This window comes from Phasianus colchicus, chromosome 11, assembly GCF_987193195.1.
Source record: "Phasianus colchicus chromosome 11, bPhaCol1.hap1.1, whole genome shotgun sequence".
In the NCBI taxonomy this organism is placed as follows: Eukaryota; Metazoa; Chordata; class Aves; order Galliformes; family Phasianidae; genus Phasianus; species Phasianus colchicus.
Genome location: NC_143446.1, coordinates 19007410 through 19026445, shown reverse-complemented (window position 1 = coordinate 19026445; position 19036 = coordinate 19007410). Strand labels below are relative to the sequence as shown.

The 19036-nt window shown below is 43.0% G+C and overlaps 2 protein-coding genes across 11 annotated transcripts in view; one reads left to right on the top strand and one right to left on the bottom strand.

Moving 5' to 3' along the window:
* The first annotated feature begins 35 nt into the window (after window positions 1-35).
* On the top strand, window positions 36-16696 carry IL5RA (interleukin 5 receptor subunit alpha). 4 transcript variants are annotated; one of them, XM_090148476.1, is made up of 12 exons: window positions 36-1108; window positions 1397-1974; window positions 3682-3839; window positions 4853-4998; window positions 5217-5355; window positions 5866-5998; window positions 6072-6262; window positions 6723-6868; window positions 7493-7628; window positions 10072-10168; window positions 13970-14051; window positions 14832-16696. In XM_090148476.1, the coding sequence occupies exons 3-12, from the start codon at window positions 3728-3730 to the stop codon at window positions 14919-14921; spliced, it is 1272 nt and encodes a 423-aa protein (XP_090004602.1). In that variant the 5' UTR covers window positions 36-1108; window positions 1397-1974; window positions 3682-3727; the 3' UTR covers window positions 14922-16696. The 4 variants fall into 4 exon arrangements, with proteins under 4 accessions (XP_090004602.1, XP_090004603.1, XP_090004604.1 ...); XM_090148477.1 differs by having other exon boundaries at window positions 36-1563; window positions 1856-1974; XM_090148478.1 differs by having other exon boundaries at window positions 36-1974; window positions 3753-3839.
* Window positions 16625-19036, bottom strand: part of LOC116236796 (contactin-4) — a 252850-nt gene continuing 250438 nt past the window's right edge. For 6 of the 7 annotated variants that reach the window (XM_090148469.1, XM_090148468.1, XM_090148470.1 and 3 more), the window contains one exon: window positions 17093-18602. In XM_090148469.1, coding sequence (XP_090004595.1) covers window positions 18502-18602 — 101 coding nt within the window. In that variant the 3' untranslated portion in view covers window positions 17093-18501. Of the gene's footprint in view, window positions 16705-17092; window positions 18603-19036 lie in introns of those variants that run through there. The other variant, XR_016470163.1, reaches the window with a different exon arrangement.

Sequence of the window (19036 nt, the reverse complement as noted above, 5' to 3'; positions counted from 1 at the left end):
GTTCACCTTGGAAATATTTGGGTGGAAGCCCCGGGATTTGGCACAGCTCTGGGCGTCCGTCTGCGACCCCTGCCGTCACACTGCTGTCCCATCTGTGGGATTTGCAGAGCGGTGCTGCAGGAGCTCAGCCAGCACTGCTCAGACACACAGCTTGGTTGCCTTTGAAGTTCCAAGCCGGAATAAATCTGTCTCGGCCAAAAATGCACCCGGTTCTTTGTACCTGAAAAGTGATGTTACACAGATCTGTTCAGCCTTTCAAGCACCCAGCAGATCAGCACTTTGCTGCAGAAAGGAGAGTGCTTACGAGCACAAAAGGGTTTTTGGGAATGACCTATTGCAAAAAACGTCTCACATTTACAGTAATTTTGTCAGGCTTGTGTAAGAACATAAGAACATAACCTTTTCTTACCTGTTCTTTTTGTGACTGCTTCTTTTGTTAAATATCCTGCCTCACCTTTAGAAACAACCTTTTTTTCTGCTGTAACGCCGAGCTGCAGCTGCCAGAGCTCTGCTCAGCAGTTAGCTGTTTATTCAGGGGTGCACAGATACAGAAAACAGGGCACCTCATGTATCTCCGTGCCTCCCGGCAGGATTTGATTACAACCCTCGTTCCTGGCTGACTTTGTCTAAAGGTCCATAGTTTCCCATCCTGCTGCCCCCCCAGCACTGAACGTGTTCCCTTCACATCTAACCTGAATTTTACCTGTCATTACCTTTTATTTCTAGCTCCCCACAAGCAATGGACTTGGAGAACAGGTGAAAACCTTCATCTGTGCTCTAAGATTGGACCTCTGCATGTGCATTCCCCTAATTTGCTTTGAGGAGTGGTTCTGGTTTTCATAGCATCCATCACTGTACAACTGACCTCCCATTGTTTGCTCCGTTTTTTTCTCCACTGCAGCATCTGCACAGGGCAGTGCATTGAGTGGAGGCTTTATCAGTGCTGAGCAGAGCAGAAAGATTGCTTCACGTGTCTTGCAGAGGATGCCAGCTTCCAGCTGCCCCAGCACGCCTTTTTCACAAGTGCACAACAGTTGTTGAGTCCTCTGTCCTTTATGACCTGGCATAACCCCAGATCCTTTTCTGTAGAGCAGATACCTAATCACAGGTTGGTTACTAATAACTTGTAATTTGCAGTTAATAGCACCTAAATGTAGTTGAGAGCTTGACCATGCTGAACTGTGCCCAATTTTCACTGATTTTTGAAGAACTTGGTTAAATCTAGTTCTAGTCTCCAAAGAACTCACCTCTACCAGCTTGCATCACCTTCACATTTAGAAGGGTTTTCTGTATTTGCAATCCAGCTTTCTAATGAATATGTCATTACCCCTCCCATGCCTATCTGGGCCTATTATGAACAGACTCACTTTCTGCAGGGTTTTCTCTGTGCCCTTAGGTTTAGGTTGTTTTCCACTCCTCTTGAGCCTGTCTTATCCAGCCTTCCTATGGATCACAGCTCAGAGCTCCCTGCACGAGATTGGAAAGCTGGTCTTGCTCTGGTGCCAGTAATTTCTCCAATACCACCGACAGACACATGGCTGTATGGCAGGATGACTGGACAAGGTAATACTGCACGGTCTTCCAGCAACATTAGGATTTGATTTCCTAGGGGATGAACAACTTGGGATGACAGCACTGGTCAGTAAGTAGATTCTTTGCAGTGAATTTTTAAACATTCCTGGCTCTTCAGAAGTTAGTAGAGAATGATCAGACTGCAGACTGTGGTATACAACTAACCCTCAATACATAAAGTAAAAGCATGTGCTAGAACAGAGCCTTCCATCCTGTGGTTAAATCTACAGTTCCCTTTTACAATGCATGCTTGTCTAACTTATCATCTCCTATCATTTCTGAGGTACCTATCACATCTGTACTTAAAAGACAGCAGTTGCAAAAGGAACCCACGGGGAGACAACCCAGAGGACGTCTGAACAAACAGAGCAGGCTCTTCACACAACTTTGGAGACTCTGCAGGTAACCTTCTGGGATTTACATTGCAGTTTGTTTTTCTGTCTTCTTATGCTTTGTTTGAAGATTGCCAAGGCCCCACTTTGAAAAGTCATCTTTGCATTATGCTGGGAAGTGCATCTGCTCCTGACCAGTTGCTTCTTAGTAGAACTTGTGTGTCAGTACTTATACTTACATATAAGTAAGAAAATCACGGCCATTTCAGCTATTCACTGTGGTTAAGATTTATACTGCACTTTCTGAAGGAATATACCCTTCCATGAAGGGAATGCATCTTTTACCTTCTCCTCACTGCTTTCTACTGTGCATAACCAAAACCATAAACAAGGCTTTTACTCATCCTGAGAACTTACTATACCTGTTTTTGTGGGGTGCATAATCTTGTTCGTACATATTTGTTAACTTTTTGATTGTATTTTCAAGAACTTATCGCGTGAGACAAACCTGTTATCACACACTGTATGATATCATTCACAAATGGTAATGCAATTGGAAAAAATCTTGGGGGCATTGTCTAAGCATAAATGTATGGTATAGGTTAACAGTTCCCTGGTGGAGATTCACGTATATTCTGGAAGAACCAAAATATCTGACCAAAACGTCTCAGTAACCCAACCTATGCAAAAGCAAGCACTGACTCTCCAGGAATAATCCGTTAGAAAGCTCTAGAGGATCAATTAGCCTCATGAACACTTTGCCTAGCAGAATACCAGATACACACAGAAAATGAATGTAGATAATGAGCAGATTTGGACATTAAGAAACATACTGCATTGTGGATTATGCATCATTTTAACGAACTAAGCATTCATACACCATTTTTAAAAATAGTTACTGTGTAGCAGAAGTACTCCAACTGTGATCAATTGGATTGCTTCCAGTCCCTGGGTTATTTATTGGAGGTTCAGTGAGAACTGATGGGTTAAAGATGCTTTCTCTGCTCATTACCGTCTGAAAATATTATGTTTTTCATACAAGCAATTGCTGTAGATGCCCCAGGGAAGCAGTGTGATTGGGCAAGGAGGGCGTATTTCTCTTCTGTGAGAACATTTTGGAAAGCTGCTGTTCTGTATTTCCATGTTGTTTATATTAGGTTATACATGAATGATAACACACAGATTTTTTTTCCCTCAGTACTTCATGAAACAATCTGTAGGAAGCATAAGAACATGCTGTTTTCAAGCATTAAAAATAGTCGCTCATTTAAATTAGAAACAAACAAAATAGTTTCTCTTACCCCCAATAATTAACACTGCAGAATTAGCCTTGAGGTGGGCACTGTGACTGCTTCTGTAGTGAAATGGAAACCGGAGAGTAAATTCCAGCAAGCAGCCATTTTATATTTAGCGACAGCTAAAAAGACAGCTATTTCTGCTCTTGGAGTGAATGGCTCTCCACCAAAAGCCAACCTACCTGAACCCAGCTCTCGCTGCTAAGAGATGCTGTAGGTCCATGACTGCTGCTCTGAGCATCCACGCATGGCAGTGCTGAAAACAGCAGCTTTTTCAAGGGGGGCTGGAAAAAACAAAGGGAGCAAAGTGAGATGTGATTAGTTGTACTTAATTTTAGCTACAACAAGATGCATCTTCCTGCAAGGGAATGAGAAAATTCTGTGCCCTGCAAGGTTTTATTGCTTTGGTCATGTAGCTGTGATTACTTGTAGCATGCTCTATGGTCTGCGTGCTTAACATTTGGGCTTGTGTTTGGTTTTAGCTATCAGCCTGTCTCTAAAATGGTTGCAAGCCATGTACTCTGATGCATGGTTTTTCTCACTGACCATCTAGACATTATGGCCAGCATGATGAGAGTTTGTCTGATCCTCCTTTGGATAAGAATCGTAGTCCAGCCACACACACTTCAGTGTAAAGCAGGTAAGTTCTTTTCCTTCCAACAACGGCACTGATCCAGACAGTTTTACATCCAGGAATAAAACTGCACCTATCAGCAGAAACAAGACAGCATAGAACATCGTGGGCAGCAGCCCTGGTCTTTGTCCTGGCACATCAAGAACCTTAATGTTGGCATTTTTTGTGGCAACTCAACAAGGAACGTTTTGGAGCAAGCAGTTCAGGGCAGTTGGTGTGGGGTTTTCTAACTCTTCAGGAGGCCGTTTCCCTAATGCAAAACACTTGCTTGAAAGTTGAACAAACGGGCATTGAAAGCTGCCTGGGACATGGCAAATGAGGGAGGACGGGCTCTGAAGCACTCTAGAAATGGAAGGGAGTAGATTGATAATTTCACTGCATTGCTATTTATATGCTAACATTTCTCCCCAGCATGAGATCTTCTTCATTTCCATAAGAGCTCCAGGAATCCCTTTTGCCTTGTCATTTTAAATTATCATTCTCATCCTTTCTATGTTTTCTTCCATTTATGCCTAATTCCTCTGTTCATCATACTTTTTTTTTCTTCCTCTCGCGTATGACTTCTTGTGGCTGTCAGCCTTCACGTAGACAGCCCCCACGTCATGCTGTTCTGCAAGTCTGGGTCAATAAGAATGGATTGTTTGGCTTATCACTTATCGACCCTGCTCACTACAGATGCCCAATTGTCTAGGGGATCCAACTGAAAAGCCTGAAATCTAATTAATAAGCCAAATGTGATGTGTTCTTGTAATCATAAAGATGAAACCATTGTAAAAACAAAAACAAAACATAGCATTCTTAAGTTTTAAGTAAACTCTTATTTGATGAAGTTTTGGTTGTTATTTAAATGTATTTTTCAAATATCAGAAATGCTTTGAGAGAAACTATTGAGAGAATATAATATTGAAATGAAATCCTTTTTTGTTTTCTTGCATTGCTCATTACATTATCTATAGGTATTGGCCTAAACAACTCACTGGATTACTGCACTAAGAATTTTTTTGTTTTCTTCCTTACAGTTCAGGTTTTTCCACCTGTTAACTTCACCCTTACGGTCTCTGCATTAGCACAAGTACTTCTAAGCTGGAAGCTAAGTCCTAATCAGGAACAAAAGAACTACACTATTAGATATGATGTGAAAATCTTAACTCCTGTGTTCGAAGAGGTAAGATAAAAATAAGTCCAGTGTGCTAAGAAGGCTGACTTCTTGTTGAGTTCAGCAAGGGAGCAGAAGGTGGATGCATCTGATGGTTTCAAGTAACCAAGTAGTGAGGCACTCAGCTAAAAGCCCATCCTTTGTAGACCACTCTTAGCAGATCCCTTAATTAAGTTTCTATCTTGTGTTGCTTATTTTTTTCCTTTTTTCTTTTTTTAATTTTTAAGTATGATACAGTGAAGACTCACAGTTTCCAAACAGCTGTACTTCACAATGGTTTCTCTGCACATGTCCGGACATTACTTTTCCATCAGGGTCTTCAGATGACAAGTGACTGGGTGACAGCAGAACTCCTGCCTCCACCGGGTAAGAAGAAATGAGAAAGAGGTCTGAATTTGTGTTCTGTACTGGTCTATGGAGCAGACATCAGAAGCTGACAGGTTTAATACTAAACAATACAGCATTTCTCGCTCTACCTGCTACAATGGTTTTACAAAATCATTTAATCCGGGCCTTTCTGTATGGCTCCAGAGCCTGGTATACAATCTGAAGATGCAACATAGGTAACCCATCTAAAATATTCTAAACATTACTTGCTAAAACTGAGATAACCTACTCCCATCCACTCAAGGATGGCAAAAGATGACACTGCCTTGAACCCCAAGGTATACAGAAAGTACGTAATGGTGCTGTGTGGTACAACCTTACTGGTGATTTTTTGGAATCTCTGTCCTTCCATAACTGGTAGAACCATGCGACAAAACCTAGATAAAATGGACAAAAGACTGTAGTCAAATTATCTTAGAAGTGTCAATTTCATTCAGCTTCTGTAATAAGTGTTTATTTTCTTCCTGTTTTATAATTCTGTTTCTATAGGTGCTGAAAATACAGCTGTCACTGATTTGTCCTGTGTTACTCACTTCACCATTTCTAGCACTGTTTCTCTCCACTGCACTTGGCTTCCTGGCAAAGGGGCACCAGAAGATACTAAGTACTTTCTGTTTTACAGGTTGGTGTCTTCTCCCATTTTACTCAACGCAAAATTTTTTTTGAGAGCATTTCTCACGAACATTTTGATTTAGGTATGAGACATACATGGAAGAATGCCAAGATTATACCAAAGACAAGTGGAACAGGAATATAGAGTGCAGATTCCCAGTGACTCATATTGTTCCCGGTGAGATTGATGAGCTCATTGTAATACACATTAATGGCTCCAGCAAGTATGCTGCAATCAAGCCTTTCCAGCAGTTATTTAACCAAAATGCCATTGGTGAGTAGAAACAAACAAACAAACAAACAACTAACTGAATAGAGTCCAGCAGAATTGTAAAAGATTTGTGAGAGAATGTTATCAATCCACAAAACAGCTGCTGATCATTCAATTTTTTTTTCCAGATTTCAGTAACTTTCCTGGTTAAAAAAAAAATAAAAAAGTTTGAATCAGTCCATGATTAATTTCATGACTTTGCAAAGAATAATTTAATAACTTTCTCCTTCAATAATCTAGTTTTTCTGATCTTATAAGTGGATTTTTTAAACTCTTTTCCTTTAATTATTTTGTGCAATACACCTATTCCTCTTTAATCATTACATTTTCTGCCTAAAATGCGAAATAACTTCAAAAAGTATAGGCTGTACTTGAACACTTGATCAATTTATAAGCTGTTTCAATTGCTAGTATTTAAATTTCACTCTATATATAACTTACTGGTATGATTTTCTTTTCATAGAGAAGGTGAATGTTCCCAGAAACGTCACTGTATTCTTAGAGCAAAATGATCTTGTGGCCACATGGGAGAAGCCACTTTCTACTTTCCCTAAAAGCTGTTTTGAATATGAATTTTACCTCGTCAACTTGAAGTCAGGTAACAAGCAGGTAATTGCTTCTCTGGTGCCCGAGCATTACATTCCGTTCCTGACACTCACTGTCCTGTGTAGATAAAGATTGACTTCATGCAACCTGCAGAAAAAGTTTTTATTTTCATAAACATGGTACACATTTAAGATCATTTAAATTAATATCTGCTATCAGTGCATTTTTGAAACTATGGACTGTTGGTGAAACTTGTGTCCTATTTGTGACTAGGGTTCAACAAAGCCAAAATCTCAGCAGTTTTCATGTTTTACGTCCTTTTTGGACATCATTTATGCCTGCAACAAACTCTCTCCAAGAGAGCTTGGAAAACAGAAGAACGAAAAGGTTACTCACTGTGTCTGGCTTCAGAAGGATGATGGTGGACAGTTCTCAAAGTCCAGCATTAAGTGTCTTAAGGAAGAATTCAAAATAAAGCAAATTTCACAAGACTTGCTCTGAAATACTGATTAGGAGAGGATTGGCACCTGTAAAGATAGACAACTCTCCAAATCTGAGCATGATGCTCATTGCTAGTCTACTAAAGAAGGTTTTAAAAATTAAAAAAAAAACAAACATGATTAATCTGTTTTCTAAATTTCCTAGTCTTAAATAATGTGTGACAGTATGGTATTGTTTTTTTAACAGGTGTCAAAAACATATTCACATGACTTCAGATTACGGATTGATGTTACCTGCAGATATTCCATACAAGTAAGAGCAAATCATCACACGTGTGCTGTAAATGGATTTTGGAGTGACTGGAGTGAAATTCTTTATATTGGTAAGGATTACACATATCAGTCTTGTAATGAAATAGTAATACATTGCTGGAAAGCACGTACTGCCCAAATCATGAGCATGTGCAACACTCCCTTAATTTTAATAGAAAACAGCAAAAATAGATGCTCCAAGATGCTAATGCTGGAAATTAATGTGAGTGGTCACACCAGTTATTACCTTACTGGAGCTACCTGAAATCTTCAAACCAAACCAAACCACCGTGGTCTTTGGAATATGATAATTTGCCCCACTTTGTTCTGTGTTTCCTACTGAACATGATTTTTTTCAGGGAGCAGCAGTTTTCTTATCATGGCACGTTATCAACTGTTTGTTCTTAGACATCCTGCTTTGCTGTTAACATCTTTTGAGTTTCTTCACTTCCTGGTTTTCACTAAAAAAAAAAAAAAGGCAAAAGAAAGTCTACCGTACTTCTCCCTTCCCTCTGTAGCAGCAGTCCTCTAGCTTTGTTAAAAATTGAAATCCAATTCTAAATCCTTTCCTTGGGCTGTGGTAATCAAACCCTGTGCAGTGCAGCCATGTGCTGCCAAAGTGGCATTATTAAAGCTCACCTGGATACCACCTTTCTCTAAGAGGTTCTTTAGAAGTGCTGTAGTCAAACAAAATAGTCGAGGCATGTATGTGGGAATATCCACTGCCAGGGCTCACAGTTTAACAGATGATTATGTCAAGTTTGGGGCTGGAAGGTACTCACAGCACATCTGTGCTGTCCCAGTTCTGCTTTCCCAGCAATTCTGAAGAATCTGAGAGAAGCTCTCTGTCAGCTGAAGCATCTCTGAAGCCATCTCTATCCTGCAGCATGATGACAACTGGGGAACCAGGAAACATAATTGTTAATGACTCCTCTACTAAGAGGCAGCAAATACCAAATATGAGAAATTCATTTAGTTGTTTAACGAGACAAAAAGGAAATTGGTCTTCCATTAAAAAAAAAACAAGACTAAAATCTCAAACATATCCAAGAACAGAATCAACTTCTTCAGTTTATCTTAGGAAAGGGGATATTTAGAGGCTTGCTACAATCCATTGACCCAGCAGAGGTTACTCCATTAGTTGCTGGATTTCAGTACACATTTCAGCCATTCTGATCCACTCTGCTGCCAGCTTTCTGTGTGGCTCTGAGGATGGTTCGTTTATTTCCTCTCTGTCTCTCTTACATGTTGAAGACCAGGCTGGATGAGGCTTTGAGCAACCTGGTCTAGTGACTGGCACCCCAACCATGGCAAGGGGTTGGTACTAGGAGGCCTTCAAAGTCTCTGGGGACCACCATCAACCATCATAATATGGAAAAGACTTAGGATCTTCCGGTTTTGGTTTGGAAAACAACACTTCCCAGCCTTTATGATGGCAGCCTTAACAAGTTGTTTGCACTGGGCATAAGCCAGTTAGGTTGATAGTAACACTCCTAATTTCCTGAAAGAAAAGTGGCAGCGCCACAGACTAAATAAGCCATCGAAAATCAATAAATAAGCCATGTTTGCAGCTGGAGGCTGGCTGGGGACTTCTGTCTCAGTGGCACGAAGGCCCAGGACAGATTGGTGCAAGCTCATGGCAGCATCCATGCCCTGCTCCCAGTGCCTTCTCTGAGACAGCAGGCTCAGCTCGTTTCTTAGGAAGAAATCTGGCCCAAATTGAATACTCTTCTTTTTTTCTACTGCACCAATAAAACCAAGGTGTCTGCTGCTGGCCGATTTATGTCCTCTCAATTACCTGGTAATGGCAGTGCTGACATTTGATACATAGGACTGGTAGTTATCAGAAGCACACACGGACTCAGCAACCTTTTGAAAATGCAGTTCAATGTAAATGCTTTTGTTGTATGGCATAATGTGGCACAAAGTAATGGTCCTGGTCACGAAGCATGCCTTTCTAAAATAAAAACGTTGACCTTGGTAGAAATACCTGTGTCTGCTCACAAGCAGAGGCAGTAGAGAAATCCTCCTGGAGGAAATGCATCAGCAACAGCTCGCAGGAAAAACTGCAGGTTTCAACGTCTTTTTTACAGGCAAGTTTACGAAGGCAGAGAAATGCAGTTCCTGTGGAAAGGGTGAAGAGAAGCGAAGAGCAGTTTAATGGAAAACAAACAGGTTGTGCCTGAGGCTACAAGCAAGCAGTGCCTCTGCTGCTTAGTGCATCTGGGGATGAGGTGTGACACAGGCTGGCATCCTGGCAGTGCTGCCGGGCCAGGCTGCTCTGCTTGGTGGCAATGCAGTGAAAGAAATGTATGGAGGAAGTCAGAATGTCAGCATAACGGAAACTATTCCTGAAGCTTTACATTTCATTTTTAATTTGAGATACCCAGTCGGCATAGTTTGCATGTTAAACTGTGATACAAATAGAAAACAGCTGATGAAACCTTTTGTAAAAGCATGCTTAAAATAATATCTGCACTAAAGTGTATGTATTTTTTTTTTCCTGATACTCAGGAGAAAACAAACAGGAGAATCATATAGTCTGGAGTCTTGCTGTGCTTTGTGTATCCACATGCTCTACCGTCACGCTTATTGCTATAGCATGCAAATCGTAAGTATTAATTTCTCCTTTCTAATTGCAGTGTACCTAAGTATTGGTGTTAAACAGGTTAGGGGGTCATTAAAAGCTTTGCTTAATTTTTGGAAGGCGCACTGAGTTTTATAATCAAGCATAATTACACAAAGCAAAAGTACTGAATAAAGAACAATCAGCCTCATTAATTATCAGTAATAATATTCAGCCAAACTGGTGGGTTAAGAGGGTCATTCAATTAAATTTTAAAACAAAGAGAACCCCACGTATCAATAGAGAACATTTTCCTAAAAGGCTTTTTGTCCAAATCTCATTTCCTCACTTAAATGGACATTACAGGGTTTATGACTTCCAGAGGGGGATTCTGTCTTTAACCTCAGTAAAACTGATGAGACCATCTTTCATGGCCAAAATGTACACACAGTCCATGATTTTCTCATTGGCCAGCACACGTACACACAATGTTAGGCTCTGGGCAAGTAGTCTGAATGTCAAGAGTGTGGTATGTGCTCTGAAGAGGTAAAAATTCCAGCGGTCCTTTGAGCTTTCTGCTCCTTGTCACCCCTTGACAAGAACAAGTGCATTGAACTATTTGTGAGTTTTTAAGCTTATTTTTAAGTACTACAGAGACTATGGATGCTAAAACAGCTTCCACCTAGCCAAACTTCCAAAAACATGCTGTAAAGAAACCTAGCTATGTTGGATTTCTGTAGCAGTGACTGGTCAGGCCATAAGTGATAAATTAAAGAATCAATATAATTACAAGCTTTTTCCCTGAAACAAGCAGCAGGCAGCAATTTTCTGGTTCACAATAAACACAGTTCCCCTCAATTTAAGTGCCGTCTTCAACTCTGCCAATTTCTTATTAATTTTTTTAGTGCATTGTTGTGTCCTCTGCCTACTTCTTTACCTGTCCCATTTTTCTAGCCCGCTGGCCCACTCTGAGAGGAGGTAGGAGGTGCATAAAGATGAAGCACAGTGGTTATCCTGTATGTTCGTTGTATCTGCAGATATTAAAAAAAGAACAGTAGAACAAGTTCCCTATATCACAATTTCATTAATACTCCCAGTTTTTACTGCTGTTGAAAATTCATGAAGTGTACCACACAGTTCAAGCCACAGAATCATTTGAAATTTCATACAATTTAAAGACATTATAAGGAATTTCATTATAGTAAAGGCTTCTATAAATTTTTCTGTGATGCAAGCAGAGATAAAGATCCCAGCTAGAAGGAAAAGTAACCTTTCAGAGAACCTTTTCACTTACTTCTGTAACAGATGAGGAAGCTGTCTTGATAAAAAGCACAACTGAATGCTTTCCTTGTTTGCCCTTTGTCTTCATGAATGAGCATCCTCTACACTTCCTCAGCCTCTGTCTCTGAACAACGCTTTTTCCTGGAGGAGATCCCCCAAGAGGATCACCCTGCATACCCTAAGATCACTGTGCCCATCCTGCCCTGCACCTGGTTCCCCTTCTTGTCTGCACCCCACACAGCCCATGGCCAGCAGCCCCCCAGCACCAGCTGCAGGGTCATCATTTGGAACAGGTCACAGAGAATCTCGGGAGCCACGCCGTTAGTAAAGGCACTCTAGCAAAATATGAAATCAAGTATTTTATCCATCTCATCACAGAGGTTACAAGAGGGAAAAAGAACATATTCTCTTATTTTTGTTTATCTTTGGCCTTTTAAAGTCCCAGCCCGTGGGAAAGTAGCAAATTTCAGAAAGAAAGATACGGCACAACATCTGAAACAGAGTTAAGCTAGGAGGGGCCCACAGGGTGTTTTCAGAGCCTAATGGTCCAAGTGGTGCTAACAGCAAGGGCAGGGGTCTAAGCCATACAAAGGCAAACACAGATGTCTAGATTACTTTTTTGTGACAAAATATTTAATCAGTCAACTTTTCAGTGTCCTGCAAAAAAAGACCAGGACCATACTGAGAGCATCAGTGCAAGCACCACAGCACTGCCCCTTTGCAAGGACCCTTGCACCTGAGGGGCATGCAGCCACCACGAAGCCAGGTGTGCTCCCACCTCAGTGCTGCTGGGCACTCGTACGCCCATCCTTAAGTGTTTCCAGTCCAGAAGTGATGTGTAACTTATGCTTACTGCTGACTCAATAAATGATTTTGGCACAGCTCCATCAAAATCTTTCATTGATAAACAGCGCAACTACAAATGCACCCGTTCCTAAGAAAAATACATCTCCTTGGTTACATTATACAGCAGTACTGTAAATCAAAACCACGCTCAGACTGAGGTAAGAGCAGGTTGCACCCCTGCTGCTGTTTCCCTGAGCGTGCTGGGAAGGTCTTTACTGCTGCTTTCCCAAATTCTCAGCCTTTCCTGGCAGCAGCCTTTCCCCAGGTGCCTTTGACTGAAGCTGAACTGAATTTGGGCACCCCAGGGCAGGTGGCAACAAGTCACTCAGCTCCTTGAAAGCCATGTGCTGCTGGGGCTGTGGAACCAGCGTGGGCAGAGCTAAACTTATTTCTCCTGCTGGGAGCCCAGGACACAAAGGGTATTATTCTGGTTCTTCCAGATCCGGCCCCCGCTAGAAGCTGGGGGAAGAGGCAGAGCACAAACCAGTCCCTCTTTATGCCCACAGAAATGCCACCTCATAACAAAGGACCTTTTCAGATCCCCCTGTTTCTGCTGAGCACAACTGATTATTTACTGTTTTGAGATCACTTTGCTCTTCATGGTAGGAGCTGTGAAGATGGAGTGCCTGCACCAGGGTGTGCACATTCCTTTCTTGGCTGCATGCCTTCCCAAGCCCCGGTCCATGCAGAGCAATGGCAGACATCCCATAACTTGCTCAGTCAGGTCTTGCTTTGCCAGCCGTGGTACTTCCCCTCCCTTCGGCAAATAATCAGTTCCCAATCAATGTCTCCTTAAAGGCAGCAGCCGCTCAGCCAGGAAGGTTTAGCTCCAAACTGATTGAAAATGCTTTGAGGAAGGTGGAGTGGGTGGGAGAAAGATGAGGATTTTTTACTGTCTCAAAATGAAAGCTATGGAAAAGAGTAAGTTAGCAGCAGGAATTTATTTTAGACTCCCTGCTGAGGAGGAATAATAGGATAAAAGAAAACTTGACAGAAATCGGAAAGCCTTAGAAGGAAAGTCAAAGTAACCAAAGTGCTCAACGAACCAGAGATCAGCCAGAGCTGTCACAGAACAAACGGGGCGGGGGAGCGGGGCCCATTGCAGTGCCCAGGGCTCAGGTGCTGCAGGGCAGCCATGCCTCAGCCTCACCTCTGCTTTGTGGGCACCAGGCCAGTCCCCAGCAGGCTCTGCACGCTCCTCCTGGGCTAAGTCCTGTCACCTTCACTCTGGCCACGTTCCCATTAAAATATGGCCCTGCTTGGACCTCTGGCAGACAGAGCCTTTTGGTGACTGAGATGTGTATTTTGTACTCTGGGTTGTGTCAGATACAAGGAAACAGTTGCACTGCAGCTCTTGCTACCACAAATGTGCACCTGCTTGGGCTAGAATAAGGAATCATAGAATCACAGAATCACTAAGGTTGGAAAAGATGCATGGGATCATCCAGTCCAACCATCAACTCATCACCACTAAATGCAGCAGCTTACAGGCAACCCACGCAATTTCTTGCAGTTGCTCTCCTGCCAACACACAGATTATGTCCAGAAACCACGATCTGAGCACAAGGCAGCCTGTCCTGCACACCCAAACCAGGGCTGCCCTCGGGCACAGCCCAGCCCTGCGCCGCTCCCCAGTCAGGGCTGCTGGTGCCCGCAGGTCGGGCTCTTCCTTCACCACACAGCAGTGCCCTCACAGCCCTGTGCCTCTGTTCCCCACAGACAACACATGTGGAGCAAACTGTTTCCGCCCATTCCGACGCCCAGGATCAAATTCAGAGATCCCTTTCCAAATCACTATGAGGTAAAGTCATATTTTCATCGCTTTTGGTTTTCCTTAACACTTGCGTGCCGTCCCTCCAGCCCTGCCTCCTGTGGCAGGAGCGCGGCCCGGCGCGGCGTGCCTTGGCAGGGACTGGAGCTCAGCTCCTGCAGAACCGATTTGTTTTGTGAAGCCGAACAGTGAGAGATGCTCGTGTCCTGCTGTTAAGCTGGTTTTAAGCCTTATTATGTTTGCTGTCGCTTTCCCGGTAAATACATTTGCCTTACAGATAAGATAAAAGTCCTCATTGTCTGCTCAAGGAAACGCTGCTCAGTAACTTGATTTTAATTTGTCCCCTCAGAATAGAGGTTTGATTTTGGGGGTATTATTCCATAGTCCGGTCAAGGAAACAGGCTTAAAAGATTAGCAAATGTTTGTTTTTAATTAAAGCCATGGGTGTAAAATAACATGACTTAGGGTATCACAAATAAGAATGTGAGAAATGGCAAATATTAACACTGCAGCCAGGAAATGGGAACGCAGAGAGGCTGTTCTGTTCCCAGTGGCATCTCAGTGCTACCTTCAGTCCCGCTGTCCTTAAGGGCGGCTCAGGGTGAGCAGGAGGTCAGGGCACAGCCCTGCTGCCTGCATGGGATATGAGACCTTGGAGCTGCTTGCTGTGAGCGCTCCATTCCTAAATTAAAGCATAACTTTGGTGAGGTGCTGACATTACCGCCCCTGTGGGCTTCCCTGCAGCTCACGATGGCTCGCTGCCTAGGCATGGCTGGTTCAGTCAGTGCTGGAGCTCTGCTTGTTTTGCAGAGGGCACGCAGCTGCCCCAGCGAGATGTGGTTGGAGCCGGGCCTGGCTGAGGGCCTCCCCTGCAGCCCTCTGCACGACGACGTCTTCTGAGGCAGCCATGAGGCGACATGTGAAGAACTGCCCGGCTGTGGTTCCAGCATTGTTTGTTCATTCATTTAGATCTGGTGTGAGTGGTGTGGAAAGAGCACGGTGGTGCCAATGGCAAGGTGACAGCCCCAACCTACAGACATGGTGCAAGAGGTCACAGCGTAAGGGGAAAAAAAATAAAAAAGCAACTCTTTCCTGGCACATTCTGATGCCCTTCCTCAGCCCCATCTATAAAACACAGCCTGGGAACACAGTCCTCAGTTATGCATAGCTAAGGAAGTTTGCTGAGGAGCTCCCTATGGTTTTACCAAGGCTTTCTGATACTAAAGGAGCTGGGCCCCTCCTCCATCTCTAATTCCAACTGCCTTCAGGTGAGTTTGAAAATCCAAGCCCAATATTGCAGCTCATTCTTCTTACCCATCCAAGCAAGTTACCAGACCTGCCTGAAGCCACCCAAGCAGTTCTGGTCTGCCCTCACCAGCTGCTCTGCTCTTCATGTTCTGCCCAAAGAGCCACCCAGCCACCCCGAGCACATAAGCATGGAATAGTAAGACAAAAAAACAACAAAACACCGAGCAATGAAGTTGTTTGGAAAGTGCCTAAACATAATGGAGTTCCCAGGTGCTAAAGACTAGAAATAATTATAATAAACGAGGCAGCTCTCATCTGGGTGAAATAGCATGGCTCCATCAAAATTAATGTAGCTCATTAATATAACAATATTTGTGCCTCAAATGTCTCTACTACTTGTGATTGGAATGGATTGGAGGTGCCCAGCTTTAACAGTCTGAAAATCAGTATTTCATTAGTAAAATCCTAAAAACGAGATGAAAGAGAATTCATTTACTGTAATGTATTTCATTTATGTCACGGCTTCAAGTACTCTAATAAATAAGATTTCTAAATATAATTTCACTCCCATTAATGGAAAGGTACTGCAGAGATTAATGCAATACATTTTGGTGTAGTTTGCATTTGAGCTGTGCACTGTGAATGCTCTGCACTTGCAGTGAAAGCTTTCAGCTCTCGGGGCACCAGCTTGGACAGGTATCCACATTTCTGCTAAAAGCTTCAGACATGGCAGATAAGCTTGGGGTTTTCCATACTGCTGGTGGGGACGATGGGAAAACAACACAAACAATCGCAGTCTGGATTTCTGTGCTTTTTCCCCAAAGCCACGCTCAGGTGCCCGCCACCAGGTGCCAAGCTCCCTACCTCCATCTGAGTGTCACCGCTTCTCCTTCCCCATGCAATGTTCAGAATCACGAGCCTTGCCTGCGCTGCTGGCTGGGAGCTGATGAAACTGCCTGACACGCGGCCGGGCTGAGTGCTGCACGGCCCTATGGTGGCACGAAGACATTAAAACATGAATTTTTCAATTACTACTTAGGCTGCATTCCGATGAAAAAGAAATCCTTTCAAAAGCATGGCTATTTTCACTGTTTTAATAAATCTTTGTACATTTCCCATAAAAGATGATGACTTTACAATTTCTTTCTAAAAAACTGAATCGCGTACTTTTGGTTTTAAGCATTACTGACGGGTGAAGTGCAGTGGTGTTTCTTCCAAAGGAAAACACCCAAGATTGGCTGGGCTCCAGTCGCACAACTTACACTGCCACGCTTAAAGAACACAATTAGAAACACAAAACGTTGCCACAATTCACAAAGACAAGAAGGAAGCGATGCCTTACCTGGGGGGAGAGAAGCATTTGTTTTGTTTCTGATCACTTCTTATATCTTGGTGAGACTCAGAGATGCCCAAGCTGCACTCCAACAACGCCAGCCTGCGTGGAAGTTTTGAAAGTTCAGGACTCTACAGAAATAGCTGCTCTCACCCCAATAGATTTACTCTGAAGCAGACTTCTCTGTGGTCCCCCCAGGTGGGGAGGAGCCAGGTGGGCGCTGGGTGCTGACATTTGTCATTGTGGGTGCAAAGGGATGGGGGTGGAGAAATGCTCCTGGCAGACAGGTATCTTTACAAATGACAGAATATTTATTAACAATACCTTTAAAAAAAGGTTACATCTGCTAGTTCACTGATAAATATCATTTACACTGGGGAGAAAACTACAGCTCTTTTTTTTTTTTTCTTCCATTTTTCTTGGTTTTGTGTTTTTTTTTTCTTTTTCTTTTTTTTTCTTTTTTCTTTTTTTTTCTTTTCTTTTTTTTTTTTTTTTACATAGAAGTAACCATATCAAACTAAGAAAGAAACACAGCTTGAAATACTGACAATATTTCTCTGGTCAACACCCCTGACTTTTACACAAGTGGAATCCTGATTATGCGTTACCGAATAAATATATTTAGAAGGTCTAAAAGTTAACTGTATTATTTTGTAAGCAAAAAAGACAAGTTACAGGCAAATTCAAGCTATCAGGAAAAAATAATAATAAACCACTGCTGCGCATTTAAACTTGAAAATTTTATAGAAAATTCCATTGCCTTGTACTAGCGTTATCCCATCTGAGTGAACGTACAAAAGTACCCCGTAGTAACAAACAGTCCTTCTCTGAAGAAGATGATTTTTGCTGTGGATATTGTCGTTTTCCGGCGTGCCGCTGTTACGCCTCCAGGTTCCTCCGAGGGGTTCCCAAGAGCTGTGGGCTCCCTCTCCCCACACCGGACCCCGGCGTGTGCCAGAATGGGCTGGAGAGGAGGATGATATGGGACGAGGGAGGAAAGCGTTTGGGCAGCGCTGAGCCCGGCTGCACTGTGTCTTGGAGCGCTGCTCTCGGTGTCCTTGGAGCAACGTAGGCATGGGATGAGCCAGGTTTGCAGCGGGGCCCTCGGGAGACACCCACTGGTACCCAACATCTCCACCTACCTCCACTCCTTCCCAATTTAATGCTGATTATGATAAAGACAAAGCTATTTCAAGACAGTAAAAATGGAACCTTACTGCGTGATGCCAGAATATCAGCTACATGTCCTGTAGTCCGCAAACAACCGAAATCTGTGTGTTTTGTTTCAAGATCATAGTGTTCTTTCTGAGCATTTGGAGTCTGTCTCGCTGAATCCTCTGAATAACATGGAAAATCTTGTGTGCTAACAGCACTGGGTTCACACAAGGATCGCCGCTCACTCTGAACCCGGTGGGACGCAGTTCTGCCCCGCGGAGCCCTGTGACACCATACAGGAAAGTGGCGGCCAACTGACTAAGAACAACGTGGAACTCTCGGTCAGAAAGGAAAAGATTCCAAACAATATTTTCATGATAATGTTGTCCATAGCATTTTATAGCAGAGGAAAAATTAATATCTACATCATATGTTAACTTTAAAAAATTCTATAAAACACTAAATATATAATAAAAAATATGCATATAAGGACATATGTAAACTGCTTTGGTAACATCGTATTACAGATGTTTTCAGTGCATTGCAGAGTTTCCAAGGAAACTTCAGACAAAGCTATATTTGCTTTGAGGAAGTACTGTATAATGCCATTCCTAAAGAAGCATAAACATTTTTCCAGTAGTAAGATGTACTCAAACCACAATATTACTTGGTACTGGGTGTCTTCGAAACAGCTAGCTAAATGTTGCTTATATTATAAACAAGAAGTCCTCCGTGTAATTTTTGTCATAAACTGGACCGAGCTGTGAGCGAGATCATTATCGTGCTGATGGCCGACAGTGTGCAGGCGTTGGAGGTCGAAGAGCCGCCTCCTCTTGCGTATGCATCTGAGCAGAGAGAGAGGGGAGATCAGAAAAGAGCACTGCAAACCCTCAGCCCACAGCCCTGCCCGGTCCCCATGCCCCACCACCACCCCCTCCTGCCCACTGAAATCCCCACTGCTGTTATGCTGAGGCTTCTCCCACATTTCTCTTTATAATTATGCTACTTTCAAGCCGTTATTTACGGCACCAGTCTGGCCCAATCCACATCCTAAAGGATGATCCTAAAGCATCCTACAGGGATGTTCCTGCATGGAGCCAAAATAGGAACTGGCGTGTGCTCCTGCTCTCCTGTGTCTGCTGATGAAATCCCTCTGCAGGGTTTGTATGGCCACAGCACACAACCAGGGGGAGATAATTCCGATCTCATCCTGGGTTTTTCACATCGCTGTAATTTTAATGCCACATTCCTGCATTGCAGAGGCAGCTGATTTAATGCA

What these genes read in the sequence shown, in the direction of transcription:
- IL5RA (XM_090148476.1), top strand. Translation starts at nt 3,728, where the DNA reads ATGGTTTTTCTCACTGACCATCTAGACATTATGGCCAGCATGATGAGA. An exon ending in CACACTTCAGTGTAAAGCAG is followed by an intron (nt 3,840 to 4,852) that starts GTAAGTTCTTTT and finishes TCTTCCTTACAG; the next exon opens with TTCAGGTTTTTCCACCTGTT. An exon ending in AGAACTCCTGCCTCCACCGG is followed by an intron (nt 5,356 to 5,865) that starts GTAAGAAGAAAT and finishes CTGTTTCTATAG; the next exon opens with GTGCTGAAAATACAGCTGTC.